At 43.4% G+C, this 17,709-nt stretch overlaps 1 protein-coding gene across 50 annotated transcripts in view; it reads right to left on the reverse strand.

The window, feature by feature from the left end:
- Positions 1-17,709, reverse strand: part of Mtr (5-methyltetrahydrofolate-homocysteine methyltransferase) — an 83,848-nt gene that overhangs the window by 49,064 nt on the left and 17,075 nt on the right. For all 50 annotated transcript variants that reach the window (XM_052156192.1, XM_052156139.1, XM_052156138.1 and 47 more), the window contains exons 7-14: positions 15,930-15,992; positions 15,312-15,406; positions 13,048-13,148; positions 11,400-11,461; positions 9,726-9,793; positions 7,322-7,401; positions 4,967-5,079; positions 2,316-2,456 (exon numbers count right to left, since the gene is read on the reverse strand). In XM_052156192.1, the coding sequence (XP_052012152.1) occupies positions 2,316-2,456; positions 4,967-5,079; positions 7,322-7,401; positions 9,726-9,793; positions 11,400-11,461; positions 13,048-13,148; positions 15,312-15,406; positions 15,930-15,992 (723 nt within the window). The remainder of the gene's footprint in view (positions 1-2,315; positions 2,457-4,966; positions 5,080-7,321; positions 7,402-9,725; positions 9,794-11,399; positions 11,462-13,047; positions 13,149-15,311; positions 15,407-15,929; positions 15,993-17,709) is intronic.

Raw genomic sequence — 17,709 nt, forward strand, 5'->3', positions numbered from 1 at the left:
TCAAACTAAATGGAGAGAAACTTGAAGCAATCCGACTGAAATCAGGGACCAGACAAGGCTGCCCCCTTTCTCCTTATCTTTTCAATATTGTACTTGAGGTACTAGCTCCGGCAATTCGACAACATAAGGAGGTCAAAGGGATACAAATTGGAAAGGAAGAAGTCAAACTATCATTATTTGCAGATGATATGATAGTCTACCTGAGTGACCCAAAACACTCCACTAGAGAGCTCCTACAGCTGATAAACAACTTCAGCAAAGTGGCAGGATATAAAATCAACTCAAGCAAATCAGTGGCCTTCCTATACTCAAAGGATAAGCAGGCTGAGAAAGAAATTAGGGAAATGACCCCCTTCACAATAGCCACAAACAGTATAAAGTATCTTGGGGTGACTCTTACCAAACATGTGAAAGATCTGTATGACAAGAACTTCAAGACTCTGAAGAAGGAAATGGAAGAAGACCTCAAAAAATGGGAAAACCTCCCATGCTTATGGATCGGTAGAATCAATATAGTTAAAATGGCCATTTTGCCAAAAGCAATATACAGATTCAATGCAATACCCATCAAAATCCCAACTCAATTCTTCACAGAGTTAGAAAGAGCAATTCTCAAATTCATCTGGAACAACAAAAAACCCAGGATAGCTAAAACTATTCTCAGCAACAAAAGAAAATCTGGGGGAATCAGTATCCCTGACCTCAAGCAATACTACAGAGCAATAGTGTTAAAAACTGCATGGTATTGGTACAGTGACAGGCAGGAGGATCAATGGAATAGGATTGAAGATCCAGAAATGAACCCACACACCTATGGCCACTTGATCCTCGACAAAGAGGCTGAAAACATCCAATGGAAAAAAGATAGCCTTTTCAACAAATGGTGCTGTTTCAACTGGAGGTCAGCATGCAGAAGAATGCGAATTGATCCATCCTTGTCTCCTTGTACTAAGCTCAAATCCAAATGGATCAAGGACTTCCACATAAAGCCAGACACTCTGAAGCTAATAGAAAAGAAACTGGGGAAGACCCTTGAGGACATTGGTACAGGGAGAAAGTTTCTGAACAGAACACCAATAGCGTATGCTCTACGAGCAAGAATTGACAAACGGGACCTCATAAAATTACAAAGTTTCTGTAAGGCAAAGGACACCATCAAGAGGACAAATCGGCAACCAACAAATTGGGAAAAGATCTTCACCAATCCTACATCAGATAGAGGGCTAATATCCAATATATATAAAGAACTCAAGAAGTTAGACTCCAGAAAACCGAACAACCCTATTAAAAAATGGGGTACAGAGTTAAACAAAGAATTCTCACCTGAAGAACTTCGGATGGCGGAGAAGCATCTTAAAAAATGCTCAACTTCATTAGTCATTAGGGAAATGCAAATCAAAACAACCCTGAGATTTCATCTTACACCAGTCAGAATGGCTAAGATTAAAAATTCAGGAGACAGCAAGTGTTGGAGAGGGTGTGGAGAAAGAGGAACACTCTTCCACTGCTGGTGGGGTTGCAAATTGGTACAACCACTCTGGAAATCAGTCAGGCGGTTCCTCCAAAAACTGGGTACCTCACTTCCAGAAGATCCTGCTATACCACTCCTGGGCATATACCCAGAGGATTCCCCACCATGTAATAAGGATACATGCTCTACTATGTTCATAGCAGCCCTATTTATAATTGCCAGATGCTGGAAAGAACCCAAGTATCCCTCAACAGAAGAGTGGATGCAAAAAATGTGGTATATCTACACAATGGAGTACTATTCAGCCATTAGAAACAATGAATTCATGAAATTCTTAGGCAAATGGATGGAGCTAGAGAACATCATACTAAGTGAGGTAACCCAGACTCAAAAGGTGAATCATGGTATGCACTCACTAATAAGTGGATATTAACCTAGAAAACTGGAATACCCAAAACATAATCCACACATCAAATGAGGTACAAGAAGAAAGGAGGAGTGGCTCCTGGTTCTGGAAAGACTCAGTGAAGCAGTATTCGGCAAAACCAGAACGGGGAAGTGGGAAGGGGTGGGTGGGAGGACCGGGAAAGAGAAGGGGGCTTGAGGGACTTTCAGGGAGTGGGGAGCTAGAAAAGGGGAAATCATTTGAAATGTAAATAAATTATATCGAATAAAAAAAAATTTAAAAAAATAACAAAAAAAAAAAAAAAAAGAAAGCTCAGGATGAGAAATAACAGCAGGGTATAGAAAAAGAGGCCCAGTTCCTGAGTGGATGGATAGGCAAGGCTAAATAAACAACAGCAAGCCAGGTAAGCACGTAACGATTGTGCAGCCCTTATAGCACCTTGGCAATGTCAGGCTCAGAAGCAATGAAGTTGCAAAATCTGGTCATCGCACTGGGACCATCCAGCATGCCGTCATCCATGTTGATGTCCAGCACCTGAGCTCCCATTTCCACCTGGACTTTGGCAATGCTCAGGGCTTCCTGAAGGAGGAATGGGAGAGGTGTGGTTAGGAGATGTCTAGGCAGAGTAATTCCTCCCATCCCCAGTGGTCTGTTGTTACTGAAACAGACACACAGGCTCTGAGTGGGCCTGTCCCCTTCTGTCCAACACTGAGCACCGACTAGTAACCTTTCCACACGTCATCTCACGGCCTGGAGTCCACCAAGGCAGCTTCCTTCCATGAGGCAACCAAGACCTTCACTAAGAAAGCAACTCCAGGGAATGCCAAGCAACATTTTAACAACTCCAAAACTGAGGCTAATCTTAACACTGGGGAGGCAAAGGCGGGCAGATCACTGTGACTTAAAGGCCAGCCTGGTCTACATAGTGATTTCCACCAAGACAGCCAGAAGTTCGTAAGACAAAGATAGGAGGGAGGGCCAAATCTACAGGCTAGAAAGGGGGTCCAGAGAGTAGGGGCATTTAATGCACAACCATGAGAATCTGAGGCGTATATCAGGACACATGTAGCAAGCCAGGCTTCCCACAGAATGCCTCTGACTCCTGCTCTAAGGAGTTCAGTGCCCTTTTCTGTATGCACATAAACAGGTGTACTTTATACACACACAAAATAAGTATATTTAAAAAAAAAAACAATCAATTCAGATCCTGAAATTTAAAAAACATCATTAAAACTCAAAGGACAGTGGGATGGTCTGGTAAAGATGTTAGTGCCAAGCCTGACAACCTGAGTCTGACGCCAAAGCATAAATGTGGAAAAAGAGAATCAACTCTTGAAAGTTGTCCTTTGACCTCCACGTGCATGCAGTGGCTTGCACATGAATGTTCAAGTACAAATACACACACAGTTGTGGGGCTGTGAAAGCAAGCCTGTTTTCTGGTTGAGCTGGTTTAGACCCTGGTGACCCAGCAGCAGATTATCCAGCAAGGGATGGAAGGCATTTGCCACACTCCTAGACACCAGGCTCCTGACAGGAGGCTCCAGTGTTCCACTCCATAGGTCTACGGCCATCAGTCATGGCCTCAAGACAGATCTCCATTTTAGTGAGTACCTAAAGCCCTGAGGGGCTTTTAAGCTCTCCTTCCCAGACACTGATCCCTGCAAAAGGTATTTAACCTCAGGCCCGCCCTGAGAAAGTGAGGTATGGTTTCACTAATCACGACTCTCCACCATCATAATAAATGCTTTAAAACCATAGACTGCCTCTTCTCATCAGGAAGGCTGTGACGAACAATGGAGCAGGTCTTCCTCTGAAGGTCTCTCTGCGTTTCCAAACACAGTTTCCACCAAGGCGGCCACCATTGGAACAAGCCAGGGACTCCCTCCTCCCACCCCTTCCCTTTGGCCTCCTCCGGCTTCTACTACTCCGTTCTCGGCTCTTCTGCGGCATCCAGCAGCATCTGCGGCGATGTGCAAGAACTAGAGCCCGCCATCCCTGGACCCATGAGCCCGGCTCCAGCAGTTCCCTGGGAACCTCAGACTGCACCTCCCCACTCCCAGGAGCCTGTCCTGCAGCTTCTTACAGCTGGACACCTGCTGGTGGCAGCATGGGGTACACCTGAGTCCACCTCACCCAAGTCCCGCTCCTGACATGGCCCCGCAGACTTCTGGTGGCCCTAGCCCTGTGGTAGGCTGGACTTGGGCCACCACTTTAACCCACACACAGTAAGTTAATTAAAAGAAAAAAATCCTTTGAGATAGGGTCTCACTGTGTAGACCAGGCCCTCCAAATGTTAGGATTAAAGACATGTATCATTATTCCCCAGTTTAAAAAACAAAATTAAGTCACAAACAAAAAACAACCATTTTTTAATTTCATATTTGCATAAAATTAAACTCTATCCAGATGTCTTGGGCACACTGTGTAGATCAAATGTGACTCATCTTCAGTATTACAAAGATTAAAAATTCAGAGTTCTCAAGGCAAGAGTTTGTTCATTTTGTTTTGACTTAATAGGATCAGCAATACCTTCATCAATAAGCACCTTATGTGGTCAGATAAGTAAAAATTCTCTTTGGGAGGATCAGAGATGACTGAGCAGTTAAACATGCTTATTCTTGTAAAGGACCAACATGGCACTTCAAAGCCATGTGTACCTCCATCTCCTGGGGATCCAATGCCCTTGTCTGGTCTCTGTGGGCACCAGGCACATACGTGGTGCACATACATTCACATAAGCAAAATGTTCATATACATGCTATATAATTTTTTTAAAAAAGCCAAGAGGCTTTTACTTTCCACAGAACAGGTTCAGAGAGGCCAACTGGGATGTATTCCCAAATACCCAAACTTAACAATCGAAGACCAGAAGCTGGGTCCCTCTGAGTCGGCTCCCTCCACGCCCAAATGTAGCAATAGCAGCAGCTTCGAGTCTCCAGCAGCCTCCCTCCCGGCACCCCCAGATGCCGTTAGCATCCTCACAGACCTGTAGCAGCCCTGCAGTGGCAGCAGCCAGAACACAACACTTAGCTGACATGCAGTCCACCCAGAGGTATGCCAATGCCCGGGGGTCTCATGAGGATGCTCACTTCATAGTTTCCTGCCATGATGAGTTTGGCAAATTTCCTGGATCCTGCCACATTACAGCGTTCTCCAATGTTAACAAAGTTGGTGTATGGTCCAATCCTGAAGGGCTCTAGACCTTAAAAGGGAAAACATTTTGAAAAATTCTTGAAAATGCACACAAATGGCATGAAACAAAATATTTTCAAAGAAAAAATTTCCACCTGAGCAGATGGGACAGGAGATCTAATATGGAAACAGATCATAATCTTTTCCTTTTCTGAACACCAAAAAGGCTACTTGCTGCAACTGTGCTTACAACCAGTTATCCAGGGAAGAAACACTTCAGAGCTCTGTGCTACAAGTACCCCTAGTGAGCTGAACCATACAGCCTCTGAACATGAAGGAGGGGTGCAAATCCCTGCCGTGAGCTGAGACGCCATTGGCATGCGACAGCTGCTCGGGAAGGGAAACAGGGAAACAGGGGGATGCAGAAAGAGAGGGAAATACAGTGTGTTAGTCACTTTTCTTTTCAAAACTAGTTGCGTGACACCAACTAAACTTGGGAGGGGGAAGAAAACTAAAATTGGGTAGGAAGGGAGAGCAGAGTAGAAAGGGTAGTTATTGGAAGAGTTGCAATATGTGTCAATATGTTCAAATATGTTGTATAAAATTCTCAAATAAAGAATACTGTAAAAACAAAAATAATTGTTGAATCAGACATGGTGGTTTACAACTCTAATTCCAGCACTGTAGCTTGTAGAAATTTGATACCAGCATATATAACTCTGTAAAATTCTACCTCAAAAAAAAAATTGTTTTTCCCATTTTTGCTCCATTGATGTTCTGTTAGAAATCAGCTTACAGATAAATGGATCAAATCTCTTCGCTCCATCAACAGGTAAAAGTTTACTTCATCTCTTTCACTGAGAGAACAAGAAGCTGAAACTAGCACTAACAAACTAGATAAGGGAGGACCCAGATAGAGATCCAGGAGTCACTGTGGCAGTCATTGTGAAGAATCCAAGGCAGCCACTGAGCTTCTGGCATATTATGACCTTATTTGCTAAGGAGTAATAGCATCTCCCCTGGACAGGCTAGTTCAGAGGCAAGTACCAGATAATACATGTAGATGCATTACACTCAGGTAAAAAAGCAACATAAAGACTGTCAAGTGTCACAGAAAAGGTTCTAATACTTTTATAAGAGGCAGTCTCCTCAAATAGCCATGGGCAGGCTCTGGGGACACATGGCCTTATATGTAGGATCACTTATATGATCCTACAAACCTGAGACAAGTGCTCACACAACCTTTCAGCTTACAAATCAGCCAAGCATCTCTGCCTTAATTATCATAAAAATGAAACACAAGGGGCTGGAGAGATAGCTCAGCAGTTAAGAGCACTGACTGCTCTACCGGAGGTCCTGAGTTCAAATCCCAGCAACCACATGGTGGCCCGCAACCACCCATAGTGAGATTTGATGCCTTCTTCTGGTGTGTCTTCTACTGTGTACTTACATATAATAAATAAATAAATCCTTTAAAAAAATGAAACACAAAATTACCATCATCTATCAGAGCTGTCATTAAAAAAAGAAGAAGAAAAGAAAAGAAAATGGTCCTTGAATCCTTTGCCAAAGCATTATATAAAGAAACCAGTGTGAGCAAGAGGAAGATTAGGAATATGGACTGGGTAATTGTACAGATATTCCAGGGCACTTGTTCACAGACTCAGGAAGCCATCACCTTCTACAGCTTCAACTGCTACTTTTCTCAGTGCTAATGAGCCTTGTGCCCCTGACCTCTCACAGAATCTGCAGGTTACCAGGCAAATTGGGATTACCAGCACTAAATCTGAGGGTGCTTGTGTGATCTAAGGGCATTCTACAACGTGATTCTGATCTGGCAGGGATGACACATCAGATAAAGAAGCAGTACTTCTCTCGTTTACCATTGCTACTAAGGTTAGTAAAAGTATCCTGCAGATTGGACATGCTGGCACATACTTATAATCCTAGAACTGAAAATGTGAAGACAGGATGATTGCTAGTTTGAGGTGACCCTTGACTATACAGTGAGATTGTCTTAATAAACCATCATTTCAGGAAAAAGTAAAAGCATCCAGGCATAGTGATACATGCATTTAATCTCAACACTCAGGAGGCAGAGGAAGGTGGATCTCTGGGAGTTTAAAGCCATTTTTACCTGGAAATTAATCTTTCCATCCCATGCCTATTAAAAAAAAAAAGAGTTCTTTGATAAAATTTACCTAAGTGCCAAGAAAAGTAAGCACTCTTTGACTTAATAAGCATCATGGCATAAATATCACCTATAATAAGCACGTTAACTATATCCAAACAACTACATCCTTATGACTTACCAGATAGTAACATATGTCCTTCAAAAACACTAGCAGGGGGAACTCTTGGCTTGCAATTTTTCACAGCTTCTGCAATTTCCCTAAATTAAAAGAGAAAGCACTATATTCATTAATTCAGGGTAGCATAGATTTAATTAAGCTAATTTCCAGCTATGAAATTAGTTGTGCATCACTATAGCCATGCACATAATGATATGCCTACTTAAATGTACAGCAGCAGTTACACCCATCAGCGCACTCAGCAACAGAAAGCTCTCATCGCTGACTGTGCTTTCTACACCACCAGAGGCGTGAGCCTGGAGCTCTGTGGGGTCTGCACAGTGACCCTGGAGCTCTGTGGGGTCTACACAGTGACCCTGGAGCTCTGTGGGGTCTGCACAGTGACCCTGGAGCTCTGTGGGGTCTGCACAGTGACCCTGGAGCTCTGTGGGGTCTGCACAAATGCCAGCTGCGAACCTCTTCTCCCTTCCCCCAGCCCACAGAGTCGTTACAAAGCCACACACACATAACATGTTCTTGCCACCTAATCAACATCCGAAAACTTCAAAAAGAAGTCTGAAGCTCTGAGAAACAATGGAAAGGGGGTGGGGACAGTGAGAATAGGTGCATTTGTTTTAGCTACAGCAGGCACATAGCATGGAAAGTACAGATAAATACAATTCTTCTCTTCAAAATCTGTTTCAGTTACTCACAGTCTCTGTAACATTGTCAACTTTAATGAATCGTGTTTGATAAGCCATAAAAACCTAGTTCCTGTTTATCAAGAACTGTAGGTACTGCTCACTCTACTGCCCCTGAATTAGTATGTGGATGAGTAAGTCAAAGAAGAGCTATACAGACAGGTATAGATGTCAACAAATACACAAGCTAGAACAATGTCTCATTTTAAAGAGGAAGTAATCTAAAAAATGAAGTTAGTCTGTGACTCAAAGATAAGATACTTCAACTCTAACACAAAAGATGTAACCTAGAGACATTGCAGGCCTGGCTGCTTCTCTCCCTTGTCCTCACTCTTCTCCCCCTCCAACTGTGGTAAACAGGAGAGCTGGCCCTTGGGGTCACGAACACAGGAGCGTTGTCCCTGCCCCTCATCTGCTGCACCGCTCAAGAGCATGCCACAGAGCTGGCCCTGGATCTGAGGGCTGCAGGTGTGCCAGCCCTGAGGGACCGAGCACAGGAGAGCCGGCCCTGTCTCTTGTTGAGAAACCCCTCCTCCCCTCTCTCATCCCTTGTCATCTACAGCAGACAGGAGAGCTGGCCCGTCCCTCGCCGGCTCTAACACTCAGAGGGTAGGACTGGCCCAGGTTGCAGGGGATGGAGGGTGGGGCTGCTGGTAAGGGGCCCCCCAAGGGCATGAGACCTGGAGAGCAGGCTGACCAGCTCTGACACCTCTCGGGCCCAGATCCAGGGTTTTGAATTCGCCCACCCAACAGTAACCCCCAATGAACTGCTTGAGTGCATGAAGGGCCGGCCCTACAGATGGAAAACTACAAGACCTCCATGACAGAGGACAATGATAGGATATCTTGTCCTAGTGAGGTTCCAGTACTAATAGTGTAGCCAGAGACCTCATACCAGAGCAACGAGTCATTGCAAGGAACATTTACAGGCAAAGAAGTGCAGACAAAAGGGTGTACACTGGGACATGCTGTGCCACACTACAGCTTCCAATGGAGGCTGCATGGGTGGAAGGCGGGTATGAGGGGAGAGGAAGATGAGTGGGATTGGACACATGATGAGAAATTCACAAAGAACCAATAAAAGGGTTTTTAAAAAAGATGTATAAAAGCCAGGTGGTGGTGGCGCACGCCTGTAATCCCAGCACTCTGGGAGGCAGAGGCAGGTGGATTTCTGAGTTCGAGGCCAGACTGCTCTAGAGAGTGAGTTCCAGGGACAGCCAGGGCTACACAGAGAAACCCTGTCTCTAAAAAACCAAATCCAAAAACCAAAAAAAAAAAAAAAAAAAAAACAAAAAAACAAGATGTATAAAAATGGAGACGTAGGCATGGTGTTAAGAGTAGATGACGAGTATGTTTAAACCCCGGGTTCAATTAATAGCAGCAAAAAGACAAATATATAGTAACTTTATAATTATTAAGAATCTCATAGGAGCTGGTGTGTGGAGGCACTTACCTTTAATGCCTGCACTAAGAAGACAGAGGGCAGAGTCAGGAGGACTCCGGAGGCCAGCCTGGGCTATACACAGTGAGGACCAGGCCAGTCTGAGCTACATAGCAAGACCCTGTCTCAGTGGCACACAAGGAGAGGAGTACAAAGTAGTATCTTCAAAATTGTATATAGGTGAAACTCTCTAAAAATAAGATTATAGCTAAAAATAGTTAATAAATAAACCAAAACAAATTTTAAAGCTTGAAAAAAGAACGAAGAGGTTTCTTTCCCTCACCTGATGTGATCAGGTGTTGAACCACAGCATCCACCAACTATGTTCACCAAGCCGTCCACAGCGAAGTCCTGTTCTTAGGAAAAGCGAGTGCATAAGAATTCTAAACTTACCAGAACAAACTCAACATAAGAGCATGCTTCCTATAGTTACCAAATAAGATTGTACTAAAGAGGGATAAACATATTTACTTTAGATATAAAAAAAGTCATAAGCCCTAGGTAGAAGACACACAAGAATAGTTCAGACACCAGGAAACCTTTTATGCTATCTGAAACACAGCAGAAATCTTATCTTCCTATATAAAGAAATGAAACAGTTTTTTACCCATATGCTGGTGAGAATGAATATGAAATGGACAATGCATCTTCAAATAACATGAGTAACAGTTTTTCAATTTAATATTAAGTTTTTTAAGAGTAAAAATGGCCAGGAGATGGTTGCACACACAATCCCAGCATGCAGGTGGTTTCAAAGTCAGCCTGGTCCGACAGCAAGTTACTGGAAAGTCAGGGCTACACAGAGAAACCATATCTCAAAACCCAAAAACATTAAAAAAAAAGAAAGAAAGAAAGAAAGAAGGGAAAGGGAGGGGGAGGGGAGGGAAGGGAAGGGGAAGAAGAAGGAGAGGGGAGGGAAGGGAAGGGAAGGGGAGGGGAAGGGAAGGGGAGGGGAAGGGGAAGGGAAGGGGAAGGGAGGGGAAGGGAGAGGGAGGGGAGGGGGAAGGGGAGGGGAGGGGAGGGAGAAGGGGAGGGAGAAGGGGAGGGGAGGGAAGGGGGAAGGGGAGGGGAGGGGGAGGAGGGGGAAGGGGAGGGGGAGGGGAGGGGGAGGGAAAGGGGAGGGAAGGGGGAGGGAAAGGGGAGGGGAGGGGGAGGGAAAGGGGAGGGGAGGGAACGGAGAGGAGGAGGGGGAGGGGAAGGGAAAGGGAAAAGGAAAGGGAAGGGAAGGGAGGGGGAGGGGAGGGAGAAGGGGAGGGGAGGGGGAGGAGAGGGGGAGGGGAGGGGGAGAAGAGGGGGAAGGGGAAGGGAGGGGAGGAGGGGGGATGGGGAGGGGAGGGGGGAGGGGAAGGGAAGGGAAGGGGGAGGGGAAAGGGGAGGAGAGGGAAGGGAAAGGAGGAGGGAAAGGGAAAGGGAAAGGGAAAGGGAAAGGGAAAGGGAAAGGGAAAGGGAAAGGGAAAGGGAAAGGGAAGGGAAGGGAAGGGGAGGGGAGGGGAGGGAGAGGAAGAGGGAGAGGGAGAGGGAGAGGGAAAGAGGAAAGGGAAGGGAAGGGAAGGGAAGGGAAGGGAGGGGGAGGGAGGGGGAGGGGAGGGGGAAGGGGAGGGGAGGGAGAAGGGGAGGGGAGGGAAAGGAGGGAGGGGGAAAGGGAGGGGGAGGGGAGGGAAGGGGGAAGGGGAGGGGGAGGGGAAGGGAAAGGGAAAGGGAAAGGGAAAGGGAAAGGGAAAGGGAAAGGGAAAGGGAAGGGAAAGGGGAAGGGGAAGGGGAAGGGAAAAGGAAAGGGAAGGGAAGGGGATCAGGCATGGTGGCACACGCCTGCATAATCCCAACTGCTCAGAAGCATAAGCAGAGCAAATTTAAGAGCAGCTTAGGCAAAATAAGCCAGATGGCAACGTTAATTAGCTTACTAATTAAAATAACATAGTAACTGTCTCTTCAAAGCTGAAATGAAAGCATCCCCAACCTTCAGGTGCGCGGCCATCATGGATGGTGTCTCATCATAGTCGCCAAAAGTATTGGGAAGACCTGAGAAAGAACAGAACCGTGATTCAAAACTCTCATAACAAGTGTTTTAAAAGTTCTAAGACTCTATATGGTAACTGCTTGCAAAAGTAAATAACATAATATTTATATATAAGATATAGTATAGCAAAATAAAATCTGGAGAACGTTTACTTTGCTTTTGCATATTAAACAGAAATTTGGAGCCCCAGTCTCTACTTCCAAGCTAATTCATTCTGTTTATAAAATTGTGTATGTGGAAAACACCCGATACACACTCCCACAACCTTTGACCAAATGAACATTTGACATGCAATGCAATTAAAAACAAGTCTTCTTTTCAAATTAGAGAGTATTTCAACTGTGTTTCAGACATAAAAGGTGTCATAGTATCTGAGCTATCTCCCATCTGTAACTTTTACCTATTGCTTGTGACAGCTTTGTATCTAAAGTAAATGTTCCTTTCTTTAGTATAACCTTATCCATTATCCTCTGACTATGCAGTTTCCTGTTGGAATTACTAAAGAAAAGTAAATATATTATGCATTTTTAAGGTTTATTTATTTATTGTGTATTTTGTACAGATTCATGCCTGTGCACCACCTGTGTGCCTCGTGCCCACAGGGGTCAGAAGAGGGTGATGAACTCCCTAGAACTGGAGTTTAGATGGTTGTGAGCCAACATGTGGGTATTGAACCCAGGTCCTCTGCAAGAACAAGTGCTTTTAACCACCAAACCATCTCTCAGACCCTTATTATGCATTCTAAATGTATTCATTTGAGGCTAGTGAAATGTCTCTGCAAGTAAAAGCATTTGTTGCACAAGCTTGAGGACCTGAGTTCAAGTCTCAAGACCCATGATGAAAGAGGAACCAATTACCACAGTTATACGCTGACCTCCATATGTACTCATGACAAACACACAACTGCATGCATACATACTGATCATATACACAGACACTAATAAAATTGTTTAAATTTTTTAATGTACACACATGGATTAAAAAATACAGAAAATTATTTTTAGCTCTAAGTAGCTGAACAGTGCTCAAAACATTCCCTGATAAATCCAGCAAGCCCAGACCAAATTATCAATATTTATGACCGAATTATCAATATTTATGGGATAGTTTCAAATCTATAAATATCTTTGAAATTTTTATGTGCCATTAACTTAGAAATCTTAGCCTTTAGAACATAACAACACATAATATTACCCATAGCTTTTCTGCTAATGAAATGGGAAAGGGATTCTTGTTATGTTGGCTTCTCTGGCTACAGTCACATGGCAAAACTCTAGTGACATAACTAGACTAATTCCCTGAAGTTACACCCTATTTTGTAACTTCAAGTTGTGCAAAACTGTTCTTTCATGTCTAAGTAGACTGATAAATACCCAAATACTCTTTCTCACCAAAATTCATGTTGAGTCTCAAGCACATATACTTGAACACCCCCTACCTCTTTCCCTCTCCCTCCCTCCCTATACACGTGTACACAGACATATACACATACCCCTAAAACACAAATTCTTCAAATCAAAAGTTGTCACCCCATTTACCATGCCTTGAATATAGAGCTCTCCATGTGCAGCCCCAACCTTAAACACACCTGCATTTGGGTAACAGAGGACATAGGCTGTGGTGCACTTTCCAATTGTTTCAATGAAAGGCCTCATTTCAGCTGCACCCAGAGCACAATTTAATCCAATGCTGGAAAAAAAAAAAGCAGATATTAGTCGTCATCATTTCATACAAAATACTTATGCATAAAAGTTATAATGGCATACGTCACCACATATTTGGAGAGACACATAGAAAGTACAAAAGCAAGCTCTAATATGGATTGGTGTTCAGTTAATAATGTATAATACTGAACTGAACCACACCAAGGCAAGGTATTAGCAGGGAAAAACTGATAAAAGTAGAGTCAAGGAGTAAAGAATATAGAAATATAGAAAACTGTGCTTTACACGGTTTTTTCTTTTAAATAAGCCTGTACCTGGTCTAAAGCAAACACGGATCCTCACATTTCCCTTAAGACGGCTAAGACCAAGCCCAGGCTTGATGGTAAGTGTTTGGAATCTCTGCACTTAGGAGGTAGAAGCAGGAAGCCTGCTTATGCCACAGCAAGTTTGATACCAATCTGAGGATCCATGAGATTCTGACTCAAAAAACAAACAAACAAACAAACAAACAAAAAAAGCAGCTCCAAAGCATGGTCAACCTACACCTGATCAGACCTGATCAGCCCTGATCCGCCCTGAACACACCTAAACACACCTGAATATACCTGAACAGACCTGAGCCCACCTATTTTACTAGTACATCTGTAACTTTCATCTCAGGCTGCTGTGGTGGTGTGAGTGATTGGCCCCCAGAGGCTCACATGTTTCAAGTGGTCTACTGCTTGGGAAGGAATGGGGGTGTGGCTTTGTTGGAGGAGGGGGTGTGTCACTAGGGGACAGGCTTTAATGTTTCCTAAGACTCCCAACCCTGCTTAGTGGTTGTCTCAAAATGTGAACTCTCGGCTACTTTTTCAGGGCCATGCCTGCCTGCTGCCATGTTTCCTACCAGGACAGTCATGGACTCTAATGCTCTGAAACTAAAACCCTAAGTTAAATACTTTCTTTTGTAATATGCTTGGTCATGGTGTTTTAACACAGCATCAGAAAAATAATCAAGACTGCTGTCACCTAGATTCAGAATCATAATTTTTTTAAAAATAACATTGTAAATCATTGTGTTATCACTAGTAAGGATATTTGAATGTTTTCCAAACTTAGTTCCAATGCTACTTTGTCTTCTCCATATTTGACATTACCCAGCCAAGCAGTCTTCAAAACAGCAAGTAATGCTATTTTTAAGGGTTCTAGTAAAGCTCAAATAAAACATCACATATGGGCATTCTTCATCAACTATACGGTTCTCATACCAACCTTAAGTCACTCTGGCACATGCATCTGTCCTGCCTCCCTGCTTAGCAAACTCAGACTTGTGTCTTCCAACATAGTTCAGATGTTACCATGTCTAAAGAGTCTCTGAATCATACAAGGACTCATATGGCCAGATTTCTTTCAGTGTTTTTGTACAGCACCATGCAATTTACCGTTTGTATTTAAAAAGAGGCAATAAGAGAGAGGCTTGCTTATCCGGGAGTCAGAGGATAATGTGCAGACGTGGGTTCTCCCCCTCCACCATGTTGCTCCTTGTGATCAAATCAGGTCACCAAGCCTAGCAGCAAGCGCCTGACCTACTGAGCCGTGGTTTACATTCTCACTTGGTGACGTGTTTCTCCTGAATGTGGACTATTTCACTTACCCAGTATTCAAGGACACAGAGCCAAATGTCAGTAAATGGTAAATTCCTAACAACACAGGATTCTAATGTTCTTTGCTAACAGAGTCTGTGATAACAGTCAATCACTAAATGGCAGTCTCTCATATGTTAGCCCTTATTGTATATGACTATTAACGTCTATATAACCTTCCACTCTTAAAAAATAAAAACCTGGCCTTTAACATTCCTTGTTTTACTCTAGGATGCTTCTGGTTTCCCACAAATAGAGTTTGAATTAATACTTGCAATCATTGTTCTGAAAATAAACTGTTAATAACCTAAAGCACTGTCCAGTCAAGCACAGTCTTAAACTTCAAGCACCTTCAGACTCACAGGCAAACATTTTACTGTCCAAAGGGTATGCAAGCTGCTCTCCTGATGTCAACATGACAGTGTCTTGAAGCCCCTGGAGTCAAGTCTGAAAGACTAGAGGAAATCCAGTCACCACGGAAATGGCACAGTGGGAACACAGAAGCAAGGCCCTCTGGGGCACATTACGTAGCCAATGGTAAAAGTGCCAAAGAAAGAGTCACTTACCACAGTGGGTCTGAATGAGACACGCTGGTGACAAAGGCCTCTCCCGTCTGGCCAGAAAGAGTCCGTCCACTTTTATCAACAATGGTCCCAGAAATCTGAATTAGCAATGGAAACAAAACAACAATATACACTCTAATAAAGACTATGGTCACAAAGACAAAGTGTAACAAACGTACAAATTCATTGTTCTTTCATGAGGAGAAAACTGTGGAATCAAACGCAACAGCAGAGTGTCTGAGTGAGTATCAGAATGGATATATGCCAAGTGCCTGGGGAAGAAGCACAGAAAAGGCAGAGCCAGAGGTAAGAGACCCACAAGCAGCCTCAGGTCACAGGGCCGGTCCCTCCCTCGGGGAGCCCTGACGACATGAGTCCTTAAATGTTAGAGTTGCCGCTCTAACAGCCTGTTCTTCCTCAACCACTTCTAGGCTCATTTTCCTTCTCTCCAAAGGGAAGCTGGCTACTGATAGGAAGGAGGCAAACAGAGGGAGGTTTCTAAAAGATAACATCATTCTACCATTCCAGGGAGTGTGAAAACCTACAATAAAAACTTTAATTGTAAAGAATTTTCTTTTTAAAGGGATCGAGGGATTATCATGCACATATTTAAGAACTTACAAAGATAGGCCGAGGAGGAGCATAATTCTCCTCGAAGAGTTTCTGGAGTGCAAACAAGGCTGCCTGTTAAGAAAAAAAAAAGTATCTTTATTTCTGAGAGAGATCCAAGGTCAATCTAACTGCCTGATCATAATAATCCTTTCCCAATACCACTGTAGGTAGGATACACACAAGGCTGAAGAAAGGAGATTTTCCCTAAATGCATAACCATAATGCCCCTTCTTGGTGCAACACTGCACATGTTAACAAATACTCAGCTGAGGGACGAGATCAGCACTGAAGCCGTTGCCTAACAGGATGGACCAGGGCCTAGGCTCAACCCCCAACACCATTAAAAAAAAGCTGAGTTCACCTAATGAGCTAATTATTTACTTTGAAGAACTAAAGAGTTAACTTTTCTTTCTTTCATCCTTCAATCAAAATAAACATAAGTAAATAAAAATGCTCTGCCTGTTCTGTCAGCCTTTCATATACATCAAAGGTAGGTATATGAACCAAAAATGTGCATCACTAGAAAAATCATCATGAGCTTGGGTTGTAAAACTACTTCACTCTTCAAAGTGCATGCTTTAAGATCCAAGCAATCATCTTCTATTTCTTCTTCCTTTTATCATTAGAGTCACTAATTTGAAGATGAATACCTCTGAAATTGAAACACAGCTTGTCATTAATATGAACTCTCCTGGTGATGGAGGGTTTTTTCTTTGTCATGGAAAGTTCTTAAGTGGACAACATTGAATGCTGGACGTGCTGGTGCACACCTGTAACTCCAGTACATGAGAGACTGAAGTAGAAGAACATCAAGTTTGAGGACAGTCTATGAGTTCAGTTCTAGGTCAGCCTGGGCTACATTGCAAGACTCTGTCACAAAAATAACAAAACTGAAATTCCTATTTTATAATTTAAAAAAGCAATCTTTAAAATCTTTTTTGTTGTTGTTGCTGCTGCTGTTGTTGGTTAACTGGTTGGTTGTTGGTTTTGTTTCTCTTTGATTTTCAAGACAGGGCTTCACTGTGTAGCCCTAGACCAGGATATCCTCAAATTCCGAGATTTGGCTACCTCTGCCTCCCAAGTGAGCTAGCTGGGCCCTCCCATATCAACCACAGTCTTCCTTATAGTCCAATCTGATGGAAGCATTTTCTCAACTGGAACTCAAGTTTTCTATTGCCAAACAATCCTGGCTTGTACCAAGTTGACAAAAACTAACCAGAGCAGGTCCTCTTATACATGTTCACTTCACTGAGAAATAATAAACTATTGAGGGCTGGAGAGATGGCTCAGTGGTTAAGCGCACAGGCTGTTCTTTCAAACGATCCAGGTTCAATTACCAACACCCATATGATACCTCACAACCCTCTGTATCCCAGTTCCAGGTATCCCACACCCTCTCTGGCCTCTGTAGGCATCAGACATGCATGCAAGCAAAAAGACCTAAATACATAAAATGAAAAAGATTATGGAAATTTCTTATATAAAAAGCATGCATGCAAGCAAAAATACCTAAATACATAAAATGAAAAAGATTATGGAAACTTCTTATATAAAAAGCCTCCAGGATGATTCATTGGGTAACGGTGCCTGCTGCCAAGCCTGATAACCTAGGTTTGGTCAAGGGACCACATGGTAGAAACAGAGGCCTGACTCCCCAAGTCGTCCACTGACACTGTCCACTATCCACTGATGCACTGTGGCATTTACATACCCACACACATACACACATGTATACAAAATAAATATTCTAAACATCAAAGATAGTTCAGTTGATGAAACACTTGCCTTA

The sequence above is a fragment of the Apodemus sylvaticus genome, chromosome 14 (genome assembly GCF_947179515.1).
Source record: "Apodemus sylvaticus chromosome 14, mApoSyl1.1, whole genome shotgun sequence".
In the NCBI taxonomy this organism is placed as follows: domain Eukaryota; kingdom Metazoa; phylum Chordata; class Mammalia; order Rodentia; family Muridae; genus Apodemus; species Apodemus sylvaticus.